The 21,635-nt window shown below is 44.7% G+C and overlaps 1 protein-coding gene across 4 annotated transcripts in view; it reads right to left on the bottom strand.

Annotated features, from left to right (window-relative positions):
- Nucleotides 1-21,635, bottom strand: part of CFAP221 (cilia and flagella associated protein 221) — a 53,512-nt gene that overhangs the window by 17,940 nt on the left and 13,937 nt on the right. For 3 of the 4 annotated variants that reach the window (XM_039494484.1, XM_039494485.1, XM_039494486.1), the window contains exons 12-25: nucleotides 21,160-21,247; nucleotides 19,408-19,497; nucleotides 17,991-18,086; nucleotides 16,130-16,226; nucleotides 14,184-14,320; nucleotides 11,574-11,654; nucleotides 10,674-10,781; nucleotides 10,382-10,558; nucleotides 9,370-9,528; nucleotides 8,827-8,927; nucleotides 6,884-6,976; nucleotides 6,536-6,646; nucleotides 5,137-5,202; nucleotides 2,648-3,185 (exon numbers count right to left, since the gene is read on the bottom strand). In XM_039494484.1, coding sequence (XP_039350418.1) covers nucleotides 3,062-3,185; nucleotides 5,137-5,202; nucleotides 6,536-6,646; nucleotides 6,884-6,976; nucleotides 8,827-8,927; nucleotides 9,370-9,528; nucleotides 10,382-10,558; nucleotides 10,674-10,781; nucleotides 11,574-11,654; nucleotides 14,184-14,320; nucleotides 16,130-16,226; nucleotides 17,991-18,086; nucleotides 19,408-19,497; nucleotides 21,160-21,247 — 1,528 coding nt within the window. In that variant the 3' untranslated portion in view covers nucleotides 2,648-3,061. Of the gene's footprint in view, nucleotides 1-2,647; nucleotides 3,186-5,136; nucleotides 5,203-6,535; nucleotides 6,647-6,883; nucleotides 6,977-8,826; nucleotides 8,928-9,369; nucleotides 9,529-10,381; nucleotides 10,559-10,673; nucleotides 10,782-11,573; nucleotides 11,655-14,183; nucleotides 14,321-16,129; nucleotides 16,227-17,990; nucleotides 18,087-19,407; nucleotides 19,498-21,159; nucleotides 21,248-21,635 lie in introns of those variants that run through there. The other variant, XR_005586166.1, reaches the window with a different exon arrangement.

The following is a 21,635-nucleotide window of genomic DNA, read 5'->3' as shown; positions in this document are numbered from 1 at the left end:
TACGTGGCTGGGACTTGCTGTAGCTGTCTGACACACACAGGAGAAAACAGACTCACTGGTTGCACCACTCCTAGCGCCTTGGGCTTTTTGGTTTGTGTCAGCATTTGTCTGTTCTCTCTGAATCGAATTTGTTTTCTACTGAACTGCATGTTGAGTAAGTATTTCTGGCATGCAATCCTAACATGCAGTGTACATTGCAGCATTTCATTACCTTACAGATTGACAGCACATAAGATTCAAGCTTTTTACTTTCAGCTTTTAGATAGCTCAGACTCTTCTTCCAACTGGATAACCAGCTCTCCCTGGATAAACCAAACAAACATGCCAACATACTACTTGTCCATGACAAAGAACTGCTTTATCCCAGCTGCTTAGCACTAGGACAAAAGTTATACACATCTCAGGTAAGGGGACACTATACTTTAAACTTCCCCCTCGGATAACTCCTCCCTTAGTTACCTTCCCAAAGTTCAAGCAAGGATGTGTGCTTGGTAATACCTTGGAGCACACTTTCTTCCAGGGAGAAGAGACCACACATACACACACTGGGTGAAGGAGCTCTTCATGTAGGGCCAGTCAGGCAGCACAGAGAGCTTTTCTCTCAGTGCTGGTCATAAGCTTACATGAGACAAGCTCTAACTTGACTATACCACAAACTAGAGATTAAACAAGCACTATTTAACCTACTGCAAAGCCAGCCCCCATCTAACCTGTCACGGAATTCCTGTGACTGCTTCCTTTCTCCTAGTCCATAAGCCCTGTTCACCACCAGCTTTCCCCTCCCTCAGAAGCTCTCTCATTACCCCACAATCTATTCCACCTGCAAGACACTTGAGCCAGGCGTTAACTCCCTGACTGCTGGATTCTGGAGGGGACTGTACCCAGGTGGCTCTAGTCACCAGCTGGGGATAGACAGTTGGCTGCACCCAGGGTAAGTTTCTGTCCCTTTCTCAGGGCCCTGTTTATTGTCTTCACAAAGAAAGAAAAGTGCACAACAAGAAACACAAACAGGCTCACTAGGGGTTTGTACTGGGTAGGGACCTTTCTGAAACCGGGGGCTTCACAGGAAGTGGGTGGGCAGGTGGCTGGCAGACTCCTGCTCTGGTTACCAGAGAGTATCCCCTCTCCTGGTTTTCCCCTCCCTTCAGGGAGCTGAGTTCATCTTTCTGCTGTCCAGGTGAGACTGTGGGCTAATCGTGAGGTGCTGATCATCTATCTGCTGGGCTGCTCTCTGGGGCAGGGGGCTGCTCCCTGTCTCCCCTCCTTCCCCCAGATATCAAAGGGGCAGATTGCCCTGTCATAGGGACCAGCTTGCATGTTATTTCTTTGTGGACAATAACAGGGCTTAATTCACTCCTCCCAGTACAAAGCTTGAGTGAACAACTTAGGGTGGAGGTTAAGAGTCAGGGTATGTCTACACTTGAAATGCTACAGCACACAGCTGCTGTAGCGCTTCAGTGTAGACACACACTACTGCAATGGGAGGGGTTCTCCTGTCACTGTAGGTGATCCACCTCCCTGAGGCCATGTCTACATGGGTGAGCTTACGGTGACACAGCTCATGTAGCCGCTCTATGCTGAAGGGAGAGAGCTCTCCCATTGACATAATAAAACCATCTCCATGAACAGCAGTAGCTATGTTGGCAGGAGAGGCTCTCCCTCCGACATAAGGCTCTGCCCGCTACCGCTTGTGCCAGTGAACCTTACAGTAGAACCTCAAAGATACAAACACCAGAATTACACACTGACCAGTCAACCGGACATCATGTGAAACTGGAAGTAACCAATCAGGCAGCAGCGAACAACAACAAAAAGCAAATACTGTATTGTGACTCTATTGCATCTTAAAGGTAGGCACATCTGGGCTGCCTGTCCCCACCCTTCTCCTTACCCCCACCCCCACGCACGAGGCACCCACTTACAGTAGGAGTTGAATATGCTGAGATTCGCAGGCAAAGCTGTGGGCCCCTGCTGCCAGCCCAAGGCAGCCAGAGCAGGAGAAGCACTGGGGTCTGTGCTGCTTTCCTGTAAGCCGTGGGTGCTGTATTCACCCACCCTCCCCTGGCCAGGAGTGAGGAGGGGGATGTGCTGTTTTCATCACCACCACCCTGGTCGGGAAGGGGACAAGCTTAGAAGCTGCCTGCAAGGAAGCTGTGTAGGTGCCTCTGCAACCTGGCCTCGAGTGTGAACTGCTGGAGCTGGAGCTGTGCTTTGTTCAGTTACGGACAATCTCCATTCCCGAAGTGTCCGTAACTCTGAAGTTCTACTGTATGTCGCTCAGGGGTGTGTGTTTTTTTCACACCCCCAAGTGACATAACTTTTGCTGACATAAGTGGTAGTGTAGACATGGCCTCAGAGGCAGTGGCTAAATCGACAGAAGAATTCTTCCATCAACCTAGCACTTTCTACACCGGGGCTAGGTTGGCATAGCTACATCTGTCAGGATGTAGATTTGTCACACCCCTGAGCGGTGTAGCTAGGCCGATGTAAATTCCCAGTGTCGACCAGTCCTCAGTGACCCACCTGCAACAGCTCATGGACAGGCTACTGGGCTGTATTGCAGCTCAGCTATGGAATTTATTCTAGCATGTGTGCAAAATCTATATCCAAACAATACAAAAACTAATGAAATCCAAACAATTTCATGTTGATTTTTTTACATTTTATTTGAAAGCAGCACACACTCTCAGACAAAATGCATATAACAGTACTTAGTGGCAGAGGCAAGAGTCCATTAAATAGGTAAGGGGAAAAGTTGTATATAAAACTACAAAATATCCATGTGCTGGGGTAGTTTTCCAGCACTTATCCCCAGTGCACAATGAATGAGCATGTAGGGAAGAATCCCTCACAGAGAGATCATTAAGCTCATATGCAATATATACAGTAAGGGCCATAGCTGAGATTATACTAGAGGGTGCTTGGTCCTACCCAGGACTCTGTTGCTTGTTGAACATAATTTCATACCTGTTCTGCACAGATACAGAAGTCCTGAACCAGCAATACTGTGGGGTGGAGATACAGCACATTAGCGACAGAGTTGTGGAATTTGTGAACCAGCTTATTCCAGAATGAGGGTTTTGTTGAGTGCTTTCTGCTTCATTTTCTCCATGTGTCCTTGCAGTCTCTCTCTGAGTTTGCTATTCTGGGATTGTAAATACCAATCCAGATGGTCTCTCGGGTCTCTGCAGGAGATGGTGAAAGTAATTTATATTTATAACAACAAGGTAAACTATTATATAAAGGTGATAAAACCAAAGAGAGAGCCATTCATGGCAATGTGTCATATTCACTCTTTTTTTAAGGGCAGGAGATAACTTTAGTAAGGTCTATATAAGTGCTGTTCTACATGAATATATGCAGTATTGAAAAAAAGGTAACAAGAACTGCAAAGGTGGCTTCCTTCTGAGCTCAGCTAACTGCTGGCCGGGGAGCTAACGACTTACCTTACAGTAAGAATGTACTAGGAGCAATTTCAAGAGTAGTTAGAAAAATGTAAATGTATAATCCAGTAAAACACACACACACACATACAATAATGCTAACGAGCATTCCAGTGAGAATGCCAGGGACTTCCACTGGCATTGAAAGACACTGAATTGGGCCTTAACTGTTTGTTAATACAATCTTGGTTTCCCCATCATAGAGCCCAAGCAAATAGAGAACTTTTCCCCAAATCTGTCATGCAGGAAATGCTAAACCAGGTTATGGCTGTATTACTGCCTACTGGCTGTAGTAGCAGCCACTGTCTTCTGTGTCCTCTTCCCTCAACATGGCGATTGTGACCTGTGGATTGGCCAGGCTCTACCATTTCCCAGGCCTGTACCCAGTCCTCTGTGTAGCCATGTGGAGAAAGCACTGGGCTGAGAATCACAATTTTTCATATTTATTCTTGTTGTTTTGGCCATCAAACCACAAGCTTGTCTGTAACCAAGACACAGAGCCTGTATCATTGCACAATAAAGTGTCCTGAGAATAAATTCAAACTCCATGTCTCATCAGCTCCATGGAGAAGCAGTTTCATAGAGTTTAAAGCCAGAAGGGACTATTAGATCATCTAGTCTGACCTTCTTTATATTGCAAGCCATTAAATTTCACCCAGATACCCCTATGTTGAGGCCAGTGACTTTAAGGAGACCAAAGCATTTCAGTTCTCATAAGATTAAGCTGCTGTGTGTCCCAGCAGAGAACAGGAGAGACCAAGGTGCCAGTAATGCCTGAGGCTCCTGCAATGGCAGGGAATTGATTAGATGAGATATGCCCAGCTGATCCTAGCAGGCGATCCATAGTCCAGGCCGCAGAGAATGGTCAAAACCCCCAAGGTCCCTGTTGATCTGACCTGGGGGAAAATTGCTTCCCAACCCCCAACTAGTGATCAGTTTGACCTTGAACATGTGCCAGGCATCTGAGAGAGGATTCCCTGCTCTGGTCTACCCCATCCAGTATCCCACCTCCTTTTGTGGCCAATTTCTGATGCTTTAGAGGAAGGTGAAAAACAAAACAAACCAAAAAACCCACAGCCATGTTGGCAAAGAGATACCCTAAGAATGGCAAGTGAGAGCACTATATTCTCTAGTAGATGTAATCACTGGTCTACAACTAATGCTAATGGGAGTTTTGTGATCACCTGCAAAGTAATCTAAACAACACAGCCTCCTCTGGCTAGTGCAGAAGTACCCAAAGCTCAATGAACAGAACATTTCTAATGCAATATTCTGCCCTGTTCAATAGAGGTTCTTATGCTGTGTTCATTACTATAGTATGTAAGTGCCTTTCAGTCATGCATTAAACGGTGTGACTAATACCTGTCACATGTCTGTTCTTTCATCCGTTCCCCGGGGGGAGAAGTGTGAGTAGGGAGTGTTTTGTTTTGATTTTTTATAACACACACACATGCGCACACCAACCTGTTTGTTAGAGAAAGCCAGATCAAAGAAATGTGCCCTGCACTTAGAGTGAAAGGGGGTGAGGTCTGTGATAGTCTTTGGTTCCTATGAGAGTTCATTCCAAAGCCGTGGGCCAGTCTGTCTCCTGATCGAAGACGTGTTTAAAGACACGTAAACGTGTAAAAGATCGAAGACGTGTAAAAAACCAGATTTTTAAAAGACTCAATCTTATAGTCACACATCTTCTTACCCAGAAAGAGGAGCCGAGGTATCCACTATGTTGCTGGAAGCATGTTTAACATCCAGGGGTGTATCGCTAGGAGAAAAAGGCCATTCTTTATTAACACAAACTATTCCAGATCCTCATGTTCTAAACAACACAGTGAGAGGAAATAGAGAAAGCAGTACTGAGACACATAAGTAAACCCAGGTATGTATGTACTATAAATTATTGTCAATTGACACTGAGATGCAGAGATGACAGTAATTACAGTTGCCATAATGCTTGGCATTTATATAATGCTTTATGGATGATACGCTGCCTACGGGGATTGGAAACTCAATTCCTTTTCAAATTCATGGGAATGAGGTGACTTTGAAAATCACAGCCCGCAAATTCAAAGCTCTGGATAAGTTGATTTCTCAACAGCTTTGTGAGGGAGGCAGGTAAGCATTATTACCCCCATTTTACAGATGGCAAAACTGAAGCATGGAGAGGTGGAGCAATTGGCCCAAAGCCACAGTGAGTCAACGAGAGAGCCAGAGTTAGAACACAGGACCGCCTCACGCCATTTTGCCAGACCCCATTGCCTCTGGCTTAAGACCCCTACCTCCAGAATACCGTGCTCACCATCATATTTTACCACTTAGCCCTGTTCACCTTCCCTGCCCTCCTCAGCCCCCCTCACACCCTTTAACAGCTCCCCACAGGTGCGCTTACCCTCACTTATCTCCCCACAGAGTTGCTATCTAATACATCTTGAAGCCAGGAAATAGAGTTAGCCGTACTTCTCCCTCATCACCTAACCCACAAAACTCCTGTCCATTCCCCAGAGCACTCCCTATCCCCCGCCAGCCAGCCTGGCTCTCCAGAATCCCTGTGCTGCGCTGTGGAAGCAATGCAGCCTAGAAGTATTGGAGAATGGAAGTCACCAGCAGAACTTGATTGGTCCCTTTGCTTTTCCTTGCAGAGACCAGGTTATACCAAAAAAGGGGAATGGCTCTTTGTGTTTATAAATGTGACATTTGAAAAGCAGCTTGTGTGTGAGACACCATGGGAATGACTATGTGTGGGAAGCTGTGACTCTTTCGCTGGGGAAGTCTAAAACAAACATCACCATCCCAAGGGAAATTTCAAAGGACTCATTTCCTCTGCCAATGTCAGTAAATATCTGACCAAAAAAACCATTATAGAAAATTCACCTGGCCGAAGAAGAGCGAGTGTGTTTTATTTTGGAGACTAAATTCAAATCTTAAAGCGTGAAACAAATGGATTCAGTTCCGCTCCAAGTGCGTGATCTGCACATCATCTTAATGATGGCACTGCTAGGGGACCTCAGCAATGAGCTTGTACATAAACTTAAACAAGAGAAGTGCCCTCAAATTCCTTGCCAAGCATCTTCCCTCTATTTAAATAAATATACATTTACCTTCCATCTTTCAGTGGTTTACTTTTGACTTCTTCCCCTGGTTCAATCTGTGGAAATTCGGCTTTCAGCATATCCGGAGTAAGAACCACTTTTAACTCAGCTTCAGTCTCACTGAAAATGAATATGTTGAAAAACACTTAGTTTTTACCTATTATTATTTTTTACCTGTCCTATATTTTTTAGCTTTGGAAAACAAAAGGATGTGTTATGCGAGAGGAACCATCTGTACTTTTTTGTTGCTCTGTGAGTGTTTTTATACACATGCTATATGTACACACACACACGCACACACAGGTGCTAAAAACTCAGTGCAAATTATATTAAATAAATAATATAGAGGAAACTTACCAGCTAATTATATTTTCCTTGTCTCTCTCTGGTAAGTCATCCAGCATTGGTGGTACCTCTATTGGAAGCATATCTAAATTGTAGGGATCACTACTGTGGAAATAACATAATCATATGTTTGAGATGAGAAGGGTAGGTAATGGCACATGATAAATATGTTCTGGGGATCTTCACATTATAAATATTCTGGAAAATCCAGATACTTTGGAAAGCAAATACATCAGCTACCTATAGACCAGGGGTGGGGAAACTATGGCCCCCACATCCAGCCCGGCCCCCGAGCTCCTGGCCCAGGACGCTAGCCCACAGCCCCTCCTCTGCTGTCCCCCTCCCCCGTAGCCTCCGCTTGCTCGCTCTGCTGCCGGCGCAATGCTCTGGGTGGTGGGGCTGTGAGATCCTGGGGCAGCACAGCTGCAGAGCCTGGCCTGATCCGGTCTCTGTGCTGCATGGTGGTGGCGGCGGCGGCAGAGTGGCCTGGCTCCAGCGCCGCCAGCCACCGGTGCTCCAAGCAGCTTGGTAAGGGCGCAGGAGCGGGGGGGGGGGGTTGGATAGAGGGCAGGGGAGTTCAGGGTTGTGGTCGGGGGCAGGGGTATGGATGGTGGTCGGGGAGGAAACAGGGGCTTGAATGGGGGCAGGGGTCCCGGGGGCCAGTCAGGAAGGAGAGGGGGTTGGATGGGGCAGCAGGAGGCAGTTGGGGACAGGGAGAAGGGGTGGTTGGATGGGGCAGGGATCCCAGGGGGGCTGTCAGGAATGAGAGGAGGGGTTGGATGGGGCAGTGGAGGCCTGGGGGCAGTCAGGGGACAGGGGTCCCAGGGGTGGGGCAGATAGGAACTAGGGGCCGGGCCACGACCCGCTCCCCTAACCGGCCCTCCATACAATTTACGAAACCTGATGCGGCCCTCAGGCCGAAAAGTTTGCCCGCCCCTGCTACAGACACATGAGTCAGCAAAGCACAGTTTTGTTCTTTAAAGGTTAGATCCAAAATTGGTAAAGTTAGGCACCTGAGTATATATTTAGGCACCTAAATAAGTAGCTTGATTTTCAAAGCAGCTGCATCTCCCATTAACCTCAATGGCAGCTTTGAGTGCTCAGCACCTCTGAAAGTCAGGCCATCTATTTAGGTGCCTTAGATACCTAACATTAGGTTCCCAGGTTTTGAAATAGTCATAGTTAGGTTTTCACTCAGCTATGAGTGTGTTACACTGCTAATGCAGATAGCTGTAGTAGGTACTAAAGACCTCAATTCAGCAAAGCACTGAAGCATGTGCTTATTTTAAGCACGTACTTACATTTCACTGGCTTCCAGGGGACTTAAGTACCTGCTCATAGTTAAGCACATGACTGAAAGACTCCCACTGACTTCACTGGGCTTTTGGTCCATGCCCTGCAGAACAGGGATGCATTTATGTATGTTCTGAATTGGGGCCTAAGTGCTATGCTCCAAGTGAATTAGCGTCACCCTCTTCCCTGCTGCGGAGCTGGAACTATGGGAACAGGGTGTGTAAAGCAAAGCTGCTGTGACCCACAGTGGCAGTGGGGAGGGGAGGGAGAGAGATGTTGCAATCAGATGCGTGTCCTGCTCACACCTTCACACATGCAGGGTATGCAGAGCTGAGTTGCTAGTATCTCCCCGCAGTGCCTGGGGCTGAAGTGGAGAACAGTTTTAGTCCATAAGGTCGGCTCTTATTAGACTGAAATGCCACTTGCAGGGCTAGATTCTGCCCCCCCACACTCATGCTGAGCCTCATCCACAGCCCACTGAAGTCAATGTGAGTCTTTCCACTGGCTTCAATGGATTGGGCCCAGTGAGTAGTAATTTACTCTGCACATAGTCCTCTTTGTTTCAATGGGACAATGTGTGGAGTTAGTTACTGGTCGATATGAGTAAGGGTGGCAGAATCTGGCCCGGAGTGAAGGTGTTTGATGTTCAAATTCTTTCTTACCAATGATGCATTACTGTGCTTGCCAGAGTGGGAGCATTAGACAAGGCTGAATAAACCACTGATGGGAATCGTCTCCAGTACGTTACTCCTCGAATGACTTCCTGGAACGACAACAGTCCCAGTGACCATGCGGGTAAAATGCAATCAGTAAAGAAAGGAAGGGTGGGAGAAATGCGTGCAGGAGGGAATGCCTTGCTTTGCTTGGTTAAAGCCTGTGTTTACTGAGCTTCAGTTCTCTTCATCTGAAAAGTTACTGGCTCCAGTGCAGGGCCCTGGAGATGCAGTAGGGGTTAAAAGAGGGAAATCGTGAGGCTCAGGGCTGCTGCAGAAAGGTCATGGAGAAGCTCTAGGGAGGAACAAGCTTCAACCAATGAACAATCACATTTACCCATAAATGCTAATAATCAACTGCATATGCCATTAATAGCGTAACACATCTTCCATTTGAGATAACTGTTTATGTTCTATTTGAGTCTACAAGGCAAATTCTCTGCTGACTTACACCCTTTGCAACTAATATTTCGCCGAAACCAAAAGCTGTACCTTGTGATGCAGAAATTTCTTTTGTGTAATTGGAATGCTGGATCCTGTGGGATATTCTTTGGTGAATCTATATTTTGGATGAGGGCAAAGATGATACTCAATGTTTGTTTCTGAATAGTCCAAAGGCTGCATATAGACATACAATCCTGGAGTAGGATTCTGAAAACAAACGCAAAGAAGAGATTAAAAAAAAAATAATTCTGAGCCCTTTGAGCAACTCTGTCACTGAAAAAGTCAGTTCTTGTCATTAATAAGAAAAGGATTCCCAGCTCAAACTCCACCACCTAGATCCCACTTTGCCTCTTTAGTTCAACTCAACACCTGATCTCTTCTTCCTCCCTTCTACCCCAGGTCTAAGTCTGTCCTATGATCCCCTAGGGAACACGGCTAGCAACAGACACTATCTGGGACCATTCCTGGCCCACTGATTTCACTGGGAGGTAGGCACTTTTAAATATCCCACTAGGCATCTAGCAGTGTCTTTAGGCACCTTAAATACCTTTGAAAACCCACCTATGATCATGGGCACTATAGAACACTCTAAGATGGAGTATTCCTCCTCCTCAACCCTTTCTCATTCTGTCTAAAGACCAGGCAGAACTGAAGACCCTGAGAGCAGGAGAACTGTGTCAACCCTATCCCATGTAAGGAGGTGCACAATGCCACACAGGGGTTGGAGAGGAGGCAAGGCTATGGCCCTCCTCTGTGCTGACCTGCAGATGAGCAGGGGACAGGCTGCAGCCCATATAGAATGTGGTCGTGAGTGTGCTGGGGAGCTCTGGATGTCATTCAGCACTTACTTGTTGCTCCCCCTGGAGGTGGGGGAGTGTGGCTCTGGCACCTCCATAGGAGGGCTGTGCCCTACAGCACCATCTAGCCCTGTGACACACAGTTTTTATATATAAACCTAAGGAAGGTAATTGTCTTCCAATTCCTTACCAACCCTGTAATGGAGCAAACGTACATTTCCCTCTGGTCCTTGGAGGCTTTACTAGAGCCGAGTTTTACTTACAAATATGCGAAGTGAGTGACTGTCTGGAGCTTGGAGTAACGCTTTGGGAGCTGCCAGGTTTAAAAAGCTCGTGGCCCTTTCCAAGGATTTCTCTCCTGGGTGTTCGTGTAGATCCTCCTGTGGCGAGGGAGGACTGAGCTGTGGCTTTGGAGAAGTTACTATTGAGATCAGCTCATCCTGGAACAAGTCAGAAGACAAATGTTTTCAGGGTGCAGAGGGAGTTTTGGTGTAAAATATTGTGGCAAAATGCTATGCAGTGAAACTAAATAATGGACGTTGGTTGACTTGTTACCTTGGCTCCCTGCTTTAATGGTCGGGAAAGATTTTGAGGTTTATAACTTGTTGATGCATAGTGTGTACAAAATGGCTGGTACCCCATAATGCTGAAGTGCTGAGGAACCTAGGTACAAATGAAGAGGATTTATTGTGACACATGCATATGGAGGTCAGTGTGTTCTAACTTTCCAGCTCTAACATAGACACTTCACATGGTTTCTTGCTGTAACAGATGCTTGGACCATCATTTGGGGACAGTGACATCTGACGAAAACTTTGAGCAGGAATACTTAAGCCCTGTCAAATGAATTTGTGAAGGAATGTTCTCACTCTAGATGTTTTCTACAAAGGATCATGTGTGAAGTAAGCCCAAGACATACAGTTTCTCAAAGGCTGTCTTCAGTCTTACGACTCAGGAAGGTGAGAGAGCAGAAGAGCAGAACACTGGAGACACCATCCACTGGGGACACAGAACCTCATGCCTATGATGTGGTCTTCATCAGCTTGGTGAGCACATGGACTGACACTCAATGTGGAGAGTCTGACCCTGCAGACCCTTACTATGTCACTAGCCCTTTCCCATGCAAGTAGTCCTATTTAAGAAGTCATAGCAGTTGTATCAGTAGAAAGTCTGTCTGAGGTGCAATGGCTCGAAGAGGTCACACACTAGGGTGGTGCACCTCTGTACTGCTCTCTGTTGCTGCCTCTCCATTAATACCGCAAATGAGTCCATGCATTTAGGGAGCTAACAAAAGATAAATCCCACAGTCCTTAATCGGGCAAAACTCCCATTGACCTGAATGACAGGCACTACTGGTTCTTACACAAAATGCGGCACTGTATTTCTTATGTCACAGTGACCCTAATGAAAGAAAGCAATAGGATACAGGTGAGTGACTAAGCTGTATCGTCTCACCTTTAAGTCGTAGAACGGGTGAATGTGCTTGACTTTCATGTCTAAAGACTTGACAGGAACTGGACCAAGACCATCGGGAGCCTGAAACAATACAGTATTTTAAGACAACAATATACTGGGCATTTTCTTTTTCAGCTGAAATAAGTCATCAGTACAGCCAGTTGGAAAAACGGGGAAAGAATTTTGGAAACATTTGACCAGCATTTTCTTTCTGTCTTTTTGGGTTGTTGAAATTTCAATGAATTTTTTTCTCCTCGAAAAAGTCAAATTCCAGAAAATTTCAATCTGCTCCAGCCATCGCTGCATTATTATGAACTTGAGGACAGTAAAGGGCAGTTAATAAAATGTAACACTTCCATTTTTTTCACTATTTTGCCAGCACTTTTAATAAACCTATTGTCTGAATTAACAGTAGTTGGTGTTTTGTTTTTTTCATATAGCCACTATGGTACCTAAGGAATTTCACAGATGAATTCTCTGAGTTGGCATCTGCATTGATGTTGGAGTCCTCATGGATTATGGTTTGTTGGCATTTCAATGTGCAATGGTCCTCGGCTCAGATGGGCGCTTAGATGTTCTCCTGGAAGTTAAAGACTCTTTGGGCTTTAACCCAGAAGCCTACGGAAAGCTGTAATAGCTCTAGCCATGTGCATGATTTCCTTTGTTTGTTGTCTGAATACATCATGTATAAGGCTACGTTTATGTCATGGAGCTCATGGAAGACACGGAATCTGTGACTTCCAGAGACCTCGGAGACATTCTCTGCTTCAACCCAAGGAGCTGTGAGACTCTGGAGCTGGCAGCCAGCGGGGCCCTGGCAGGGTTCCAGCGACAGGTGACAGCAGCGACAGGGGGCTCCCTGCAAGGTTCCAGCAACAGGTGACAGACTTCTGAGGGGGCCCTCCTCAGGGTTCCAGCGACAGGAGACAGCCTTGCGCGGGGAGAGGGCGCTTCGGGCGAGCAGCTGGGGGTGTTCCAGACAGGTCACAGCTTCCGTGAATTTTTGTTTATTGCCCGTGACATGTCCGTGACTTTTACGAAAAAAACCATGACAAAATCTTAGCCTTAATCATGCTTTTAGCCCTTTAGCACAAACATCTGTAAGACAGCTACCACTGCAGCATCTAAATAAGGGGAGAGTGTGTTTCAAAATGGATAGAGCACTGGACACAGACTAAGGAGATGTGGGTTCTATTCCTGGCTCTACCACTGGCCTGTTGGATGACTCTGGGCAAGTCACTTAGTCTCACAGTTTCCCCATCTGTAAAACTGGGATAAATATACTAACCTCCTTTGTTAAGTGCTTTGAGATCTACTGGTGAAGAGGGCTATATAAGAGCTGGGTATAGTCATTAATAAGTATCCTGTTAGATGGTCTCACCGACTCTTTGTATATGGGGGTTAACCTATATCAGTGTCAGAGCTAGTCTGTTTCTTCATGTGATATTGTTGTGTATCTCTTATCCCATGCACCCTGCAAGATCAGCCTCTCCCCTGGAGGAATCCTGCCAGTTATGTGCAAGAGGACTCCATTTGTGTGATTTTTCATCTGTGTCTCTACAGCAATTTAAAATAAAGGGCACATCTTCAACTACTCTTGAAATGGAATAAAGGTTCCAAGCCCAACTCTGCCCTTACTTATAAAGTTGCAACTCCCAGGGAGGTCAATGGTATCTTTACTGTAATCTTTAAAGAATCTTACAGAGTGAAACCTGTCTTAAGGGACCCCGCAAGTGATGAACAAAACCAGGTGATTAACGGAAGTTGCAGATGATCTGGTTCATATACAAACAGTGTGTAAATCCATTCAATGATTCTGTATTGCAAGGAGCTCCAGACCTGCTGAACCATACAGACAGTTTTCAGATACAAACACGTGATCTTAGAACAGAGCTCTCTAAAGAGTATTGGCCTTTAGAGATCTCTTTGTATTTGAGGACAAAACTTAAATATGAGAAAGGGAAATGACCTTTTTGTTGGTCAGAATGGTTAATGCACCGACTCTCTTCTATAATGTGCAGTGTGGGAATTCCTTCTTTATAGGAAACAAGAGTATAAGGTGTTTTACTAAGTGATATCAACATTTGGGGATATTTTTAGTAGCCTTACAGCCACTTATCTCATTCTGACTCTGCACTGTACTGTGCTGGGCATTGCTCAGCGTTAGGAGTTCGTACAGAGTGCATATTTTAATGTAAACTTTAAAAACGTTGAGGAAAATTATTGGGCAATAATAGTTTTTAACCAGCTGACTAGGGCAGGGACCTTGCTTTCATATGTATGTAAAGTCCTATGCACGTCTATGGTATTATAGAAAGAGCCTAGTATTTGGTATAACAGAACTAATACCATGGTGTTTATACTTCTAGGGCCAGATCCTCAACTGATGTACATTGTCACAGTTCCATCAACATCAATGGAGCTTCAACTACAGCAGCTGAAAATCTGGATCCAGCCTTTCAGGCCAAGTTCTCATTCACACTAATGCTTTTACCTTACTCTGGGTATCATATTTATACCCACTTTAGGTAAAGTGGCCTGAGCGTAAATGAGAATCAGACCCTTCATTTCTAGTAACTGATTTGTTGCCACTATAACCAAGGGACCTACCAGTTCATCAGACCACTGAGGTGGATGGTAGGTTGGGAATCTGAAAGGTAATATGCGACCTACAGACAAGTTGAAAGCAACGCTCTTATGCTCTTCATCCATAGCTGTTGAGCTGATGATTTTCAAACTGCTGTTTTCTGCCATGTGGAGAGAAAGAATCAAGATCTTGTAATAAATGTTAAGATATTCTCTCAAAAACCAAACCAAACCACAACACAGACTTTTAACTTCTTCCTAAGTCAGGATTTGCCCAGCCATTTTGATATAAATCGTAAGGTATTATTTCACAGGGGCTCTAGATGCCACATTTAAGAGTAGACTTGGAAGCATTTGATTTTTATTGGTAAATGTTGGTAAACATCAATTTCACCGGAAAAACACAATCTGAAAAAAATATTTCCATCAATAATATTCTAAAATTTACAGATAGGAGGAAGAAAAATGCTGCTTGAGAACATATTCGTTTGATTTAAGGATATTTACTTTGTATATTTTGACCTGTGACGTTGACAATTTGTATTTTAACATTTATAAAACTTTAACTTTAAAATCTGTGCCTGCTGTCATTAAATAGTTAATATCTGTCTCCCACTATTGTCTGACTCACCCCCATTATTTCCCACAACTGTGAAAATTAAAATTGATAAAATTAAAAAAGGTAACAATAAACATTGACATTATCCATCAAAATGATAAAATAACAAAAATCTAACTCTGCCAAGCCCATTTAAGAGGAGGCAGGCACAGTACTGGGATTGCTGGGTCAATTCAACGACAAGCCATTCCCAACTCGCTCTTCTCTAACAGTAGAATTTTTGCCCACTTGTTTCCCTTCTCTGCAAAGGTTGTCTTGTCTGCTCATGCTGCAGGGCATATATTTAAGTCCACAGATGCACCTAAGAATCCTTTGCACTGGCTGCCACAGCATCTCAGCTTTAATGTACCAATGGAATTACTGTGATGGGTTTTGGGGAACTGGAATTGCCCACTGCAGAAAAAAAGAACTTCCTTTGGGAAAGGAAATGACATGGACGATGGACAAGGTGGGTTGCCAAACAGGGTGGGTAAGCAGGAAGGAGAGAGTGGTGAAGGAAGAGACTAAAATTCCATCATCACTTAGGACATCGATGCACCCCAGAGCTGGCCTTGTCTTGGACAGCTCAATGGTTTATCAAAGGCTTATTTTATTTCCCCGTTGTTATAAAATGAGTAGTGTTTCTGTACTACCGCTTCCATTTCACTATGAGGAAATGATCCACTGCTGTTCTCTGCTTATCAAGAGCCAAGACCGATGTCACTGGCAAGCATCTGTTCCGAAACAGTGACAGGAGACAAAAGGAGCAGCACTGGATGGATGGCTTTGTATTTTCTAGTCCCACCCCCTCCGGGTTTTACTGCACCAAGTTCAAGCATCCTGACCTCATCACCTTCAAGATCCTTTCTCAACTCTGTCCCTTCCTTTTTGTCCTCGCTCACCTCTTATCATGTTGTCTCCCGGCTCTCCTGCTCCACCAATGATACCAGCCTTGTCCACCTGTTTGCCTGCTTCTCAGGCAAACATCTCCACACCTAGCACCCTACCCTTTATGCATGGAACACCTTCACTGAGTTGATCCCTATGGTCAATGCCGTCTCCCCTTTCAAGTCCCTCTTCAAGACCCACTCCTTACTTAATGCCTAAAAATAACTGCCCAGCTAATAATAGATAAGCTTCGAGGCTCTCAAGGATCGTTAAGTTGTTTTTTAATGCCGGTAAATAATGTGTATCAAAATCATACATATTTCGACTATACCATTTCCAATTCCCATCACAAGATTGCAGGCTCTTGGGACTGTCTTTGTAGGTGTGTGCGCATGAGCTATACCTAACACATTGTGGGTGCTATTGGAATAACCACAATAAATTGAGATGAGCTAAAATGCAAATATCTTGTCCTACACTTTACCTGATACAGAGCTTTCTTCATCACTATGCTCTTTGATGTCCCTCTCTAGTCCACGGAACAAAAGTAATACACGATTTAGCCGCCACTGAATCAGGACCTAGGATAATTATTTAAAGTTTTCAAGTTAATATTATGTTGAATACTCTACAATTTACATTTATATTGACATCCAGTACTGACAGCTTTATTTATTCCTCACAGGTCACTCGGACTTCAGTTGAAAAGAGTTTTTTGATGTATTGCATAATTTTTGTCCCAGGATATTTCTGTGTGTTTGGGGTTTTTTTGGAAGTGTGGCAGGACGCATGTATTTGCTGCATATATTTTGACTAAAGACCAGCTAGCTGTGACATTACATATGTAAAATAGAAGACTGAACAAGTGGCTGTACTGTCAATTTAAACACAGTTTGTAAATATAAGCCTTCATCCTGTAACAGGATCCATGTGAAGGCAAAGATCTGCCCATGAGGATTCTATTGCAGGACAGGACCATGGATGTGTTATTGCCCCTGTAGAGCAATGAAGTCTTAACATGCACTTGTCTGCACTTTACACAACATTATGAAGTAGCAGCACAGAGTCATAGGTTTTAGCAACAGAAGAGTCCATTTGAGCTCCTATATAACACACACCATAGAATTTCACCCAGTTACCCATGCACTGAGCCTAATAACACGTTGTAGACGAGCGGACTAACCCCTGCAGCGCCTCCTGCTGGTGACTCCTGGGAATTAGCTCATTCCAGCTCCAGAACGCCCTCTGCAGGCCTGTGATCCGCCTATCCTCTTGGCCCCCGTGTCCCTCCCTGGACCCGGTACCCTTTTAACTGGGGTGGTGCCCCTGGCAGTAACCCCTTTCTCTCAGGGTCTCCCCTCCCGAGGAAACCCCAGCCCTCTATCCTCACCTCGCCTCAGTATATGGCTACTACCAGTCATTGTCTAGCCCCTGCACCGTGGGGCAGACTGCAGTATCAGCCTACTCCTCACTGGCAAGGTTGGGTTTGGACCTGCTTCCTTTGCCTACCCCAGGCTGCCCTCTGTAACCCCCAGTACCCGTTGGCCTTGTGCTAGGCCACAGCCTGGGGCTTTCCAGGCTGGAGCTCCCCAGCTCCTCTGCCTTTCCCCAGCCCTGCTTCATTCAGGTACCCTGTCTCTAGCTCCCTACAGCCAGCTGTCCCTAGCTCTTCTCCCGCTACAGGCAGAGGGAGACTATCTCTGGGCCTCTGGCTCACAGCCTTTTATAGGGATCAGCTGGGCCTGATTGGGGCATGACCCAGCTGTGGCTACTTCCCCAATCAGCTTAGCTTTTCCCTGCCAAGCCCTCTTCCTGGCTGTTTTAAGCCCTTCAGGGCAGGAGCAGGGGACCACCCTGCTACACTCGTGTTTCACTAAAGCATATATTCCAACAAGGTATCCAATCTTGAGCTGAAGACATCAAGAGATGGAGAACCTACACTGGCCATTGCATTCAGATTTATGGGAAAGGAATGGTAGAACTGCAGGGTAATATTTAAATCCAAACAGATAACTTTTCATTGATTTGATTTTTAGTTTCACAAAAAAAAAAATTTCTTCGAATTTGGTTTTGCAAAAGTTATCGGTTTGTTTGTTTACAAATTCTAAATTTAGAGCCTTTAACATTTTATCTTTGTTTAACATTGATTTATTCTAATAGTGGCTTACTGATTTTTTATTAAATCCTTTGTTTTCTGGAAAGGCTGTGCCACATTTATGACAAACAGTGAAACCAATGGGCTAACTGTGTAGGTTCCTTGAAGATGGCAAACTAAATTGGTGTGTTTTTTTGTGTGTTTCCCAAGACATGTTGCTATTACACTGCATTTTGGTTGTTCACGTTACCCGGCGAGCTGCTTGCTGAAACCGTCTTAGAATCCTGTGTCTGTTGGCCCAAGGGTCGTTAAGGAGGAGGTCAAACTTGGGCTGGACACTTGGACACTGCACAGCACACAGAAAGTGAAAATGTAGGTTATAATTGTTTTAATTAGATAGTGGAGGAATATCTAGCACTCATTCCATGGACTGAACCTATACAATATTTTCTAGCATTGAGGTTATAACATGTAAAAATGTCCAGTCAAATAATAAACTAATTCTGGTCCTAGGCCATATCACACTCTCAGTTTTTAAACTGAAATTCTCATTACCGGGTTCATTGGGAGGCCACTGTTAAATATTCAGAGACACAATATGCTCTCCTGTTGTGCTAGTGTAAACCTGGAGAAACTCCACTGAAGTAAGGCAGGAACACTACATAAATGTAACCAATTAGTGGTAGAACAGGGGTGAAAATGACGGGCCAGATCCTGCTCTCCTTGATACCTGTGTAAATCTAATCTAACATCATTTATCTTATGGATGTTAGGGCCAAAATCTGGTCTCATTGAAATCAATGACAAAACTCCTTTTCCGTTCAGTGCAAGCTGGTTGGGCCCTTACTCCAGATATAAACTGGTGAAACTGAGATCAGAATTTGGCCTGATATCCTATTGTAGATCCTACAAGAGTACAGATACCCAAGGGTAATGACATTGGCTGAGTAAGTTCACCATAGGGTGAAACATTTAAAGAAAAGGGTGCGATCAACCAGAAATCCTGTAGGTCCAATGGTAGTGAGCAAATTGCTCCCAGGAGAACCTTCATAAACAAGCAACCTGCACCTCAGGTTGGGCCTACACGTCATCCTTTATAGCAGTGGTCCCCAGCCTTTTTCGTCTGACGGGCGCCAGATGACGAGCCATGGAGGACCGTGGCGGCAGACGAGCATCCACCGAAATTCCGCTGACAAGAGGCAATGTCAGTAGGTGTCGCCGCCAAAATGCTGCCGACAAGTAGTGTCATCCAGAGGTGTCACCGCCGAAATACCACCGAAAATCGGCAGCATTTCGGCGGCTACGCCTCTGGATGACGCAGCTTGTTGGTGGCATTTTGGCGGCTGCTCGTCCACTGGCCAGTACGTGGGTGCACTTAGACGCCCCAGTGGGCACTGCCTTGGGCACTGCCTTGGGGACCCCTGCTTTATAGCAACAGCAGTATGTAAATTACAGCTGATGCATCGGCCTGCATATTTGTGCATGCAGTGTTTCCCACACTGTGCTGTCCTATGTATACAGTGAGCAGCTGGTCCTAACATTCTAAAAGTAGCACTGAAAATGAAACACAAATATAAACATTTTAGAGCTCTCAAATTAATAGGAAAAGCAAATGATGCAGAACAGCTAGGTATGTGGTATTAGCAGAATAGCCCATGTGGACGTACCTGTTCGACAGACCGGATAAAACGTCTGAAAGAAACTTCCACTTTATTCCTTTGAAACTCTCTCTCTATAATGGGATCTCCCCTTTCGATCTGGTTTGCCATCAGGGAGAAGGTCCACGTTAGTGCAAAGTATTCAATATGCTTGTTCGTCACTTATAGTTAATTACAGCTGTAACATCCCACAGCTGAACTGGTAGACAAAATGCAGACTTGATACATTTCGGGGAGATGATGATCACTGCACTTTAGAAAGTCAAACTAAGTAATGTTCTGACTCTCGAGTCCAACTTCTGCAGCTACTATATCACTGGAACACCCACTGAATTCAATGAATGTAAGAGCCTGGGAGGACAGGTCCCATTTCAGGATAAGGGTTGGGGTCTCCAGACCCCCAGCATGGTCAGGCATCAAGGAAGTGAGTTGCGCCCACTGCCTTCTCCAATGGCCCAATAAGAACAAAGGACCCACTTTTCTGTGCAGCAGAGACCAGCCGCTAGATGGGCTACAAAACCAACACAGCAGCAACTTCCAACCCTCTGCAGCACTGGACCAGGGAGCTCCTTCATTATCCTTCTGCATATTGGCTGCAGTCTTCCCACCTTCTATAACTTCCCACACTGCTTTTCATCTGCCACTGCTTTTAACGATACTCTTTCTATAGAAATCTTTCACATCATTGTTCAGTTAGTCGTTTGTGCTGACATCACTTAACTTCACCATGCTGTAAAAGCCATTCATGCTATTGGACTGAACGTTGATTTGTGCCTTTTAATTAATGGTGCCACTTTTCACCGGGCTACTGATGTTTGACTTTTCCATTGCTGCCATTTGGTTACCTTGTCCTGTCTTAAATTCCTCATTGTCGTATGAGTAACTTCCTCTGCCATTTGATTTAATGGTGCCTTTTGAGTTGCTCCTCGCTGCCAACTGATGTGACTCTCCCTACCTTGTTTTATTATGCCACCTGGGTTTGTCTTCCTGATCCTCATTTCTGACCTCTCCCTCTCTCTCCTGCTCTCTTCCCCCATCCCAATGCCTCTCCCCTACTGTCCCATCTCCTGCACATGGCTAAATCCTTTATTCCCTTCTATTCCAGGGCCATCTTCTCCGAATCTCATGCTCAACTATGTTTCCCTAAATCAGCTTAAACAAAACTTTTGAATATATTAAACATTAAACAAATACAGATAAAAAAAGAGTGAAATCCAAAAGATGAGCATGCAGCTAATGAAGCATCCTTATTTTATATTACTGTATGCCTCATTTTACTTCCTGTTCCTCCTTTGTTTTAATTCACATAGTTGTGTCTGACGTTAGGGCATGAGCCTGCAAACACATATGTGAATAATGTAATCACATGAGGAGGCCCATTGATATTCATAAAAAGAACAGGAGTAGTTGTGAAAACTGACAATTGATATTCATGTGAATAACGTTATTCCCATCTGAGAGTATTTACAGGGATGGGCTCAGGTCTCATAGGCTGTAAGCTGTTTACAGGCCAAAGGCCAAGTTTTTCCTATGTTCTGTGCAAAGCCATGCACATACCAGGCATTGTATAAATAGTAATAACAATAATAAGGGTTGGGAATAATATGTGAGGGAATTAGCATCACTAACACTGGTATGTATCAACCTATTTAATAAAGCCAGCAGCCATCACAAACAGGGTATTGGTTCATTAGACAGTTTTATTTAGTCCAAAAGTATAAATCTGATTTAAAAAATGCAGAACAAACAGTGAAGGCTAACCTTGTATTGCTCTTCTTCCTGCTGTCGTTCTTCGATAATCTCTCTCTTAAATTTCATAGAAATTGGATCTTTACCTGTATGAACTTGCCTGCATTTACAGTAGAGATGAGAAAAATCCTTGATGCAACATGCTGTTTGCTTTATTTAAAAGATAATGGACCTAACAGTCCTCTTTCTAAGGCTTCTATCCAGCAAATCCTTTGATTTAAATGGGACCACTCGTGTGTTTAAAGTTAAGTATGTGCTTAAATACTTTGCTTGGGGCCTTTCACTCTTTTTTAAACACAGGTGTAATTCCACTGACTTAATTTAACTCAGTGTGAGCTTGATTCTATACTCACTGAAGTTAATAGCAAAGCTCCCATTTACTTTATTGGTGCAGGATGAGGACAAATGAGAGTGGAATCTGGACCGTGTTCAGCAACTTTCTTGCTGAATGGCAGTCAAAATAAAATCACTGTGCTTATTGGCTACTA

The sequence above is a fragment of the Mauremys reevesii genome, linkage group 11 (genome assembly GCF_016161935.1).
Source record: "Mauremys reevesii isolate NIE-2019 linkage group 11, ASM1616193v1, whole genome shotgun sequence".
Taxonomy (NCBI): Eukaryota; Metazoa; Chordata; order Testudines; family Geoemydidae; genus Mauremys; species Mauremys reevesii.
Note: the sequence above shows the minus strand (reverse complement) of the source record. Positions and strands in the feature narration are given on the sequence as shown.